Raw genomic sequence first — 9926 nt, 5'->3', positions numbered from 1 at the left:
ATCCCTGGCTGTCTTCCCGGGTCTGAGGGGGACGGGCTTCCGGGCCTTGCTCTTGGGTCTGGCTTTCTGCGTGGCTTCTGATCCAGAGGGTGTCTTGGTCCTGGAGGGGGCTGAGCCAGGAGCCAGGGCGGGCGGCAAGGACGTGGCTGGCGGTGGAGCGGGCCTTGTAGGGCCAGGACGGGGGGCAGGGGACAGGGACGGGACAGTGGGCTGAGGAGGCCTGGTGGCGCTGGTGCGGGCAGCAGCTGGCCCGCCGGCATGATGGCTCATCGCGGCCTCATTCTGGCCCCCTGGGGAGAAAGGCTTTTTGGAGGAGCCCGTGGCCAGAAGCAGGGGCCGAGCACTGGGCAGCGGAGGTCTGGGCGTTACAAGGGTCCTCGCGATTGGCTTCACGGAGGGCCGGGAGGCCTTGGCGGGAAGTAGGGGGGAGGCAGATGGCACCGGCTTCGTGGTGGGGGGCGCTGCCTTCGAGAAGGGAGGCCGAGCGGCCTTTTGGGTGGGGCGGGGCCTTTTGACGGGGCCTCTTGAAGGAGGAGGGGCCGAGGGCTTAGCTGGGTGACTGCTGGGGCTCCCTGCGGCTGTGCTCTTCTGCAACGGCTGGACAGGTGTGCTGGCACCGGCATGGGGAGCTGGGGGCACCTCACTGGCTGACAGCCTGGCAGGTGACGGCGGGGTCCGCGCTGGGCTCCCGGCTGCAGCACGCCGGTGAGGGTCTGCGACGCTAGTCCTGAGGGGCTGGGTGGGGGTGGCGGGCACTACAGTCCTCCTGGGGTCCCTGTTTGCCGGCCGTGCCCCCAGGGCTGGCGCGGCAGTGGTCAGGTTCTCCAGGCCTCGCAGGGCAAGGTCGGTCTGGAAGGTGAAGATTGCGCCAGGGTCTCGGGGAAGGAGGGGTCCCAGCTGGGGCCGGTACGTGTCAGCCTGTCCACACTGCTTTCTCAGGTAGGTACAGTAATTGTGAGCGACCTGCGTCACAGGGTAGATACTGAACTGGCACAGGGCACCTTCAAACTGGACCGCGTGCGGGTTCATCTTCCCAAAGAGGAAGGAGCCCTCGGGGTCGAGGGCTGGGTCCTTGGGGAAAGGCAGCGGGACAGACACCCGGCGCTGCCCGCAGGCTGTCACCAGGGTGACCGTGCGGCCACGGAGCTCCAGAGCTAGGTGATGCCAGCGCCCGTCATGCATGTCGAGGTCAAAGGCCACCGAGCGCCGGGGCCCCAGGTGGAGGACCGTCTGGCCGGGGAGAAACTGCAGACCCAGCTGCAGCTTGTGTTTCCGGCTGCGGACGGCGAAGAGGAAGGCATGGTTCACCCGATGGGAGCAGAGGCTCAGCACCAGAGCCAGCTCTGTGCCCAGGGAGGCGGGAATGACGGCGGCCGTGGGGGCCTGGAGCCGGGTCCGCTGCGTGAAGATGAAGCCTGATTGGAACGGAATGACCCCCGGGGGCGGGGGGCTCCGGCCACCCCCGGCCTTTGTCCAGCTGAGGCCGAGCCGCTGGAGGACGTCCACATCTGCAGAGGGTGGGCAGAGGCGGGAGAGGGCGGGGTCAGGGCCTGCTCCAGCTCCAGACCCCTGCACGGTGCACAGACCCAGTGAGGACGGGTCACCCGTTGCTGCCCGGTGGCCCATGCCTGCGGCTGGGAGTACAGGATTGGAACCTATTCCCTGTCTGGCCGAATGATGCTGCATATACTAGTTTAAGACGCAGACTCCAGGCGCCTAGAGGGGCTCAGCTGGTTGAGCATCTAACTTTGGCTCAGGTCATGATCTCGAGGTTCACGAGTTTGAGCCCCACGTCGGGCTCTGTGCTTGTAGCTCAGAGTCTGGAGCCTGCTTCAGATTCTGTGTCTCCCTCTCTCTCTGCCCCCTTCGCTACCCATTCTCTCTCTCTCTCTCTCTCTCTCTCTCTCTCCAAAATAAAGCATTAAAAAAATAACAAAAAAAGACACAGACCCTGGAGCAAAGCTTCCTGAGTTCACTTGTGACTTCAGTGCCTCAGTTTTCTCACCTGTTAAATGGGATAATAGTAGCACCAAACGCAGAAGGCTGTTGTGAGGATACACTTGAAAGCAAGAGCCTAGCACAAAATAAGCACTTTCGAATGATAGCTGTTAATACCAAAAATAATGATCATCACCACATGCTAGCACTAAGAGTGTCTGAGGCCACCAAACATGACAAGCTTCCCCTTCTCTCTGCCTCAAAAGGCATCTCCTCCAAGAAGCAGTTCCCTGAGTGAGGGAGCAGGGTGACAGGAATGGATGTGTCACCGGAGCTTGGTAAGGATGTCCCGTGGGCCTGACCGGTCTCACCACCTTTAGGAACCTCCCTAGCCCCTTGCCCACCTTCTAGGTCTCTCTCTGGCCAGAGCAGGCCGGGGAAGCTGCTCTGTGCACGGAAGGAAGAGGATATTTCCAATGAGTCCCCTCCTCCCTGTGCCGCTTTGGACAGAGCAGGGGCGTCCCTGCAAGCTCTGTCCTCTGGTGAGCCGTTCGGACATCTACTGTGGCCTGGCCAGGTCACATCTGCCCGGTAATTACATCAGTGGGGCTCGCCAAGGCAAAGGGACGGCTTCCAGGGTGTGTATGGAAAGGCTTCCTGACCCTGCCTCTCGCCGGGTCACTCGACGTCCCTTAGCTGGCTGGGCTGCCAGTGTCTGCAGAAGCCAGAGAGGAGAGGCTGCCTCTGGAACTGGGGCCTAGCACGGGTTCTCAGGTTCCCCACCCCTGAACGCAGCAACCTAACCCTTGAGTGTGGTCCATGGGGGTGTCCATCAGGCTGAATGCGTCACATGGCACTTAGTCCTCAGCTAACAACTGTGACGTGAATGGATGGATGGATGGAAGGATGGATGGATGGATGGATGGATGGATGGATGGATGGACGGACAGATAGAAGGGTGGGGGTCAGAAGGCCAGGCTTCGGAGCCAGGCAAAGCCACTGTGAGTCTGGACTCTGGGCCTCAGTTCCCTCTGCCATAAAACGAAGCAGCGAAGAACGCCTACATCATAGGGTTCCCGGGCTTCCTAGCCAATCCTCACCCATGGCCTACACCGGACACCTCGAGGCAAGTCTTTTCCTGACCCCTGAGCCTCAGTTTCCCTACCTGTAAGACAAGGGAAACCAGACCTGGAAGTGGCCACAAAGTGCTAAGGACGTTCTAAGAACTCTAGAGGGTAGGCTGCTTCTTCGGGTTGGCTTCAATCAGAGACCCTGATTCCTCCGTAGGACCTGCGGGCCTTCATCCCACTTCCAATTCCCCCTCTCTCCCACCTCCGTGTGCCCCTCAAACCCTGACGTGAAACAAACCACTGCTCCAAGGTTCTCCTGGTAGTAGTGTATTTCACACCTTTGAATCACTGAAACGTTCTTAGTATCACAAAACGCTACTCACTGCAAACAATTTAAAAAGGAGGAGGCACTTGCTGGGGAAGAGGTGAGGACAGGAAGCCACCCTTCCCTCTCCTTGGCCCATCTCAGCAGCCCCCGGAGGACCCCAGGACTGCACGACATGTCCTCAAGCACCACGGCTTCCGGCTGCTCACGCTCACCCAGGGAAATGACAGCTGGCCAGGCCCAGCGGCACTGATGAGCTTTCCCTCAGCGTCCTTTCAAAACAGACACCCGCCAGTCTCCAGGCCTCCCCTGCAGGCTGTCTGCAGGTCAAGGGCAAAGCCCCAAACTCGGACACCTGGAGCTGGCAGAGGTGGTCATCTTAGGGAAGACTCTGACGTGACAGAGAAGGACTGTTCCTACCCAAGTTTTCAACTAAATAATAGAATCGACAGCAATAACAGATGCCAGTATTTGCTGAGCACTTACTATGAGCCAAGTGCTTTACATGTACTCTCTCTCTTGACTCTTTCACTCATCTGTGATGAAGGTACTGTTTATAATGCCCCCCTTCACAGACAAAGGTCAGAAAAGTTGGCTATAATAACTAGCCCAAGGTCACAGAGCGTATAATAAAAGGCACAGCCGGAATTTGAACCCAGGCCACTTGGCTCCAGGGTCTCTGTTCTTAGCACGATGCTGTACTGAGCTAAAGCCCCTCGGACAAGCGAGAAAGCGGGGTGAAGACACGTCCAAGATCCAGGGGCGAGGAGCTAGGGGCCAGGAGAATGAAGGCAGCCCGACGCCGAGCTGGAAGGACCCAGCCAGCTGGCCGCAGCCAGATCCCTTTATGACACAAACCTGGCTCCACACAGCTCCGGCCTCTCCCCGACAGCCCCCGCCCCCCATCGCCTGACTCAGGACTCTGGACAGCTGTTCACCTACTTTGTGGGGGAAACAGCAAGCTCGGAAAATATGACATTTGCACAAAATGTTGCCGGGCAGCAGGAGTCTCTTCCGGGCACGGCCCTCCCCTCCCGGGGACCCAATCCCTGCCGGCGGCCAGGTCAGGCCACAGGGGCTCTGAGAGCGCCCGGCCGCCCGCCCCGGCACACGGGCGGGCATGGAGGAGGGGGAAGGGCCGCTATTTTAGGAGGCGTCGTGGCTGGGTGACAAACAGATGTGGGAGAGGATTTGGTTTCCACAGGCAGCTGTGTCGCCAGCCCACCGCCGCTCTGGCCCCCTGGCCGGCTCCTCAGGGACAGTAGGGAAGAGCAGGATCTCACGGGAAGAGCAGGAAGTTGTGGCCTTCGTGCCTCCCCCCAGCAGTTCTTGGTATAACCACTGGACAAATCAGGACGACTGGGGGCTGACTGAGCCAACGTGACTTATCCCAGTTCTGCCCACGCCGCCCCCCCCATACCTTGGGTAGGAAAGAAAGAGTCAGGGTCGCCCTTCCACATTTCTGCACAGAGTCCTTCCTGCCCTGCACAAAACTTTAAATGGGATTCTTTCAAGCCCGGAAGGAGTTTGCCAATGATGGGCTCCATTTTACTGATGGGAAAACTGAGGCAGTGAGTTCCAGTGAGGGGTCTTGCTGTCTCCTAGCCCTGTGTTCTCAGGTCCCGTCTGCCCTCCCTGGTCTCCCCCTGCACAAAGAGAAGAGAGGATTACCTTCAGGAGCTCCTTGGGTGGAGGCCAGGTGACAGACAAACGACACTAAGATCCAGGTGAAGAGAAACCCCCTAGAGACCGGAAGACACAAGCAGATGCGGCATCAGTTTCCACCCTCAGGCCCCGGATCTGGCTGGGGAGCCGGGAGGGGATCACCCAGCCCCAGGGTCCCCCAGTCTCACCCATGGGAGGCGGAAGCAAGGTACCAGGCTCTAGGACCCCCTGTCCCCTGTGCAGCCCACACTCCCGGTTTCCAGGGCAACCTCTTCGGGGAGGACCTGCTTATACAGTCCAAATACAACCTGGCTTTTTACAGATCGATGAACCAAGGTCACAGGGCAGGGAGCCCTGTCCCAGGCGCCGGGAGACCCAGGGCCCAGCTTCAAATCTGCTGCTGACTCCCTAGGCCACCAGGGGCCCGCCCCTGCCATCTCTGGGGCTCAGTCTCCCCATCTGTACTGTGGGAACACCAGACTGATACACCTGGATGATGGACATCTCAAAGGACAAAAGAAATGAGAACTACCCTCCAGACACAAGGCAGAGGAGGAGAAGAGCCCTGAACCAGGAACAACATGTGCTACGAAGCCACCCACCCGGCTTCACGCTGATGGAAAAAGGGAGGAGAGAGAACAGAGGAACAGAGGTCACCGTGGGCAGTCGGGCAGACCCAGGTGCAAACCTGGCCCTGCTGCTTACCAGCTGTGTGACCCTGGATGAGTCACTCAGCCTCCCTGAGCCTGCCTCCTGCTTTGCCACACGGCCGACATTCCCGATCTCTCGGGCCAGGCGTGAGGATTAAATGAGCTCATGCATGTCAAGGGCTCGGCCTGGCGCCAGCCACAGCAGTGCTCCTTACACCGTCATTGCTGCCCCTGAACTCTGGGGCCCTGAGGGGTTAATGCTCCGCTCGGTGGCTCCTGCCAAGATGGGCAGAGGCAGCGATCCGATTTCACCTTCCTGTGGGAGCAGCCACCGGCGACACCCGAAGCCACCCGGGGCATCTGATCCCTGAACAGGCAAAGGGGAGGGCGGCACGTGGCCAAAGACGGCCGGCCGGGATGCAGGCGGAGAGAGCCGAGACAGGCGGGTGCTGAGGGCTCAGGCTGGGACGCACAGGCCCAGGATCTGTTTCCAGGAGGAAAGCTAGAATGGCACGTTTCCGGGGAATCACGTAATCCAGGAAACCCATCTGCTGGAATTGATGTCTGGAGCCCCACGTTCTTCCCAGCATCCTGGGCGCCTTGGGAAACAAGTTTACACCCTCTGATTTAATAGCAATTACTCCAATTTAATTGCAACTGTAATCAAGAGTAATCCTGACTGGGCACTGTGAAGGACACGGGTGGTTGCCTACCCATGGCCTTCCCCCCTTCCCCTCTTGTTCGGGGAGGCTCAGATTTCAGAGGTTACTGGATAAATCCGGGTAGGTCCAAGCCAATCTTGGGCATTTCTTTTGCCATGCCAGTGACCAGTTTCGGCATGCATACATGACCCAAATGTGGCCCATAAGATGTGAGGGATGCCTCTTAAGGCCCCTGGAAAAGTGTTTCAAAGGGACAGAGAGGTTTTCTCCTAACCTGTGTGTGTGATTGAGTGGGGATGTGCTGCTGTTGCAGCCACTTTGTGTACATGAGGCTAACAAGCTCCATGAGCCTTTGAGGATGACAGAATGGAAAAAGAGTGGCTGTTTGATAACACTCGAGATGCTGAAGTAGCCAAGCCTATTGCTGCTTTTGCTTTAGGTCTCCTGACACGAGAGGTAATTAACACCCCTTACATAAGCCATGTTGAACTGGGTCTTCAGTTAGCTGCAGCATAAGGCAAACTAGCTGCACTCAGATGCTGATGATGGTCTTGAAAGCCTTCTCTAGCCTCTGGGCCTTTGCACATGCTGCTCCCGAGTACTCCTAACACTTCTCTTTAGCCTGGTCAGTTCCCACACATGCATTCGATTCCAGCTTGGGCATCCCCTCTCACGGCCCAGTGCACATACCTCACAACAGCCAGTACCCCATGTGGGCTAATTGCCTACGTTCCTGTCTCCCTTTCTAGAACAAGTCCTTGAAGGATAGGAAACACATCCGTCTTGTTCCCTTTTGTACTCCCAGCACCTGGCAGGCGTGTCGTAAACGTTCAGCATACCTTTGTAGAAGGAATACATTGTACCTGTATTCTAGGACTCCGGACTTTAAAAGCAACCCCCCAAAGGCCCTCCCTCCCTCTGCCTTTTTCCAGGATTGGTCCTGGATAATCGTCAGTTTCCCCCTCATCCTCTCTGATCTGCTGCTATCGCTGTGAAAATGCCCTTTTCACGGGGCCGGTCCACCGCAGACCTCGCCTCCAGCATACCGCTAGCAATGACTAAAGGTCAGAGTGCCTAGCTGCCCTGGCGCCACCAGGGAAGAAGAGCAGAGGCCACCTTTCCGACATGACCTGCCCCCTGGAAGCCAATGGCAGCCTCCTCGTTGGGCCTGAAAAGAAATGGGGGGAGGCTCTGTTTGATTTGGTACAAATTGAGGCTTGGGGAGAGTAGGTCCCTCCTCAAGGTCACCCTGGGGAGGCTCTGGGGTCATAATTCCTCAGTACAGTTTCCCGTGTGCGCCTGGGAGACACTCCAGGGAAGCAGGGCCGGATCACCTGGGGAAGAGCTGCATCCCGGTACTGCCGATTCCCGGGGCACAGCTCACTGCACCCCAAAGGGTCTGAGACGTGCCACAATGAAGACACTGAGCGTGCTTTCTGTCCAGCAGCAGTCCCCACACTTAGGGGACCCAGTGAGCTCAGGTTTCCCAAGCATGACTCCTCAGAGGACACTGCCCCTCACTTTCCAGGGCTCCAACAAGCCCGTTTCTACCCCATTTTCTTCCACCCTCTCTTCCCAGCCCTTTCCAAGCACAAGCCCTCACTCCTTGAGTCCCTCGCTATATTGGGTCTTACCTACCCTGTGTAAGATGCTTCCCAAGCTGCTAGGGAGAGGCTGGGTGAAGAGGAGAAGGGGTAAGAGCCACACGTGTCCTTAGTCAACTTTTATGGCTGCAGTTATGCCAAGGTGATCACTTCAGAGAGACACATGGGGGAAATATTTTTAATCCCTGAAGGTCATGAGGAAGAAGACTCACTAGGGCAATGGGATCAGAATCTTCTCTTTAATTAAGCTTCCCAACACCATGGTTTCCAACTCAAGAACTTCAGCCCTGAAGGCCTGTTATGAAAGTATGTGCCTTTCCATTCGTTCACCTTGACCAAGGCAACCAGTCTCCCACACCTGGATTCTATGTGCACTTGACTCTGACACCGCCAAAGAGTGAGAATATACAGCGGGAGAAGGTCCTCTGAGATCATCTAGAGGCCAGATTCTAGTCCCCTCCCCTTATTGTGAAGACGGGCAACTGAGGCCCAGAGAGGGGACGCGATTTGTCCAAAACCACACAGCGTGCCCGTGACCCACGTCGTCCGGCCCCACTACTTAGCAGACAGTCGTCTCACTTGACTTGTCTTTCATGCAGAAGAAATTGGAGGCTTACAGGGACTTCCTATTTGCCAGGGACCAGAGTCCCAGACTTTACCAACAGAGGCAGAGATGCAGCCGAGGAGGCAGCAAGCCATCTAAGTAAGCTCCAGGCTTGGAAAGTTGGCTCCCAGAGGGAGGCCCGGCCGATTCTCCTGCTCCCGTTCCAGTGCTGTTTAGGCTACTGCTAATAATGTTTAGTGCCTGCGCTGGCCCACAGCTTTGTTCTTCCCAACTTCTGTTTTCACCACTGACTTGTGGGCCCTGGCTCGGTGAACCCAGGGCTCCAGAATGTCGGGAGACCAGAGCCCAGGGGCCAGCGCGCGTAGGAGGCAGCGGAAATAGCAGCGAGGAGTTAGGGATCCTGACCTTGGAGGTACAGCCTGGCCACACGGCCCTCCAAGAAGGGAACCCAGGTGCCCCTGCCCCCGCAAAAGGCCCTCTGCCCGCACACCGCCCGCGGCTACTCCTGGACCACTGGGCTGCAAGAACCGATGGCTGGTCTGCACGCTTCTCCATCCCTGTCACCTGGGAACGCACAGGATCTCACAGACCCTTGCCGCCTGCATGACCGCTAGGAGCTCAGAGCTGAGACCCAGGGCACTAAGACACACACAAGGAAAGCAGCCCCGTGAACTCCGGGCTTGGCTGTGCTTCCGTGGGGTACGGCGGCCCGAGGACCACAGAACAGCAAAGGGGAGGGGCCTGTCCCAGCAGCCTCCGTGGACTGGTCAGTCCCCACGTGCCCAGAAAGCCACACCCGGGCTCCCCTCTTCACACCTGATACCCCCTCCACGGGAACACAGACAGGTCATCCGTCTGGACAGGATGCAGCCCAGAATTTTCCAGCTGACTCACACATCCATTCAAGACGAAGTGAATAATAATACAAGTAACAGCTGCCATTTATCGAGCACGTAGTACATGCCAGGCCCTGTCCTAAGCCCTTGATGAGCACGGCACCCCATGAGCCCTCCCAAAACCTTGCTAGCTGAGAACGAAGATGCCCGCTGTGTGGATAAGAAAGAAGAGAAGCATAGAGGCGAGGGGCTTGCCCGAGCTCACAAGGCAATCAGGACTCCCTCCGAACGAGGGCAGCCACGCAAGGGGTGGGGCTGGGAGTGCTTTGCCTCTGCAGAGGTACTCAGTCCTCCGCAGACCCAGGCGGCCCGTCAGTGCAGCGGGCCAGCTTGCCGGCTCCAGCGGGTCCCCGCACACAGAGACGGGGAAGGAGACGATGCCAACGAAGAAACAGGCAGATGGGCTCGGAGAGAGAGACAGAGGGTGGGTCACACGGGGAGGGCAGCCCCCTCTCCCCGCGCAGCGCACTATGAGGGGAGCTGATGGCTGTTGGGGTAAGAGTTGAGGGACAGCAGGCATGCGAGCACCTGGAAGGGGAGTGTCCGAGGAC

At 58.2% G+C, this 9926-nt stretch overlaps 1 protein-coding gene across 1 annotated transcript in view; it reads right to left on the bottom strand.

Moving 5' to 3' along the window:
* Positions 1-6196, bottom strand: part of COL27A1 (collagen type XXVII alpha 1 chain) — a 127526-nt gene extending 121330 nt beyond the window's left edge. Inside the window, 4 exon segments of the mRNA XM_077769771.1 lie at positions 1-1508; positions 5005-5075; positions 5864-6015; positions 6122-6196. The exon segment at positions 1-1508 is cut by the window's left edge and continues 37 nt beyond it. Coding sequence (XP_077625897.1) covers positions 1-1508; positions 5005-5075; positions 5864-6015; positions 6122-6196 — 1806 coding nt within the window.
* Positions 6197-9926: the final 3730 nt, after the last annotated feature.

The sequence above is a fragment of the Crocuta crocuta genome, unplaced genomic scaffold, assembly GCF_008692635.1.
Source record: "Crocuta crocuta isolate KB4526 unplaced genomic scaffold, BGI_CrCroc_1.0 scaffold95, whole genome shotgun sequence".
Taxonomy (NCBI): Eukaryota; Metazoa; Chordata; class Mammalia; order Carnivora; family Hyaenidae; genus Crocuta; species Crocuta crocuta.
The sequence above is the reverse complement of the archived record's forward strand: the minus strand, read 5'-3'. Positions and strand labels throughout refer to the sequence as shown.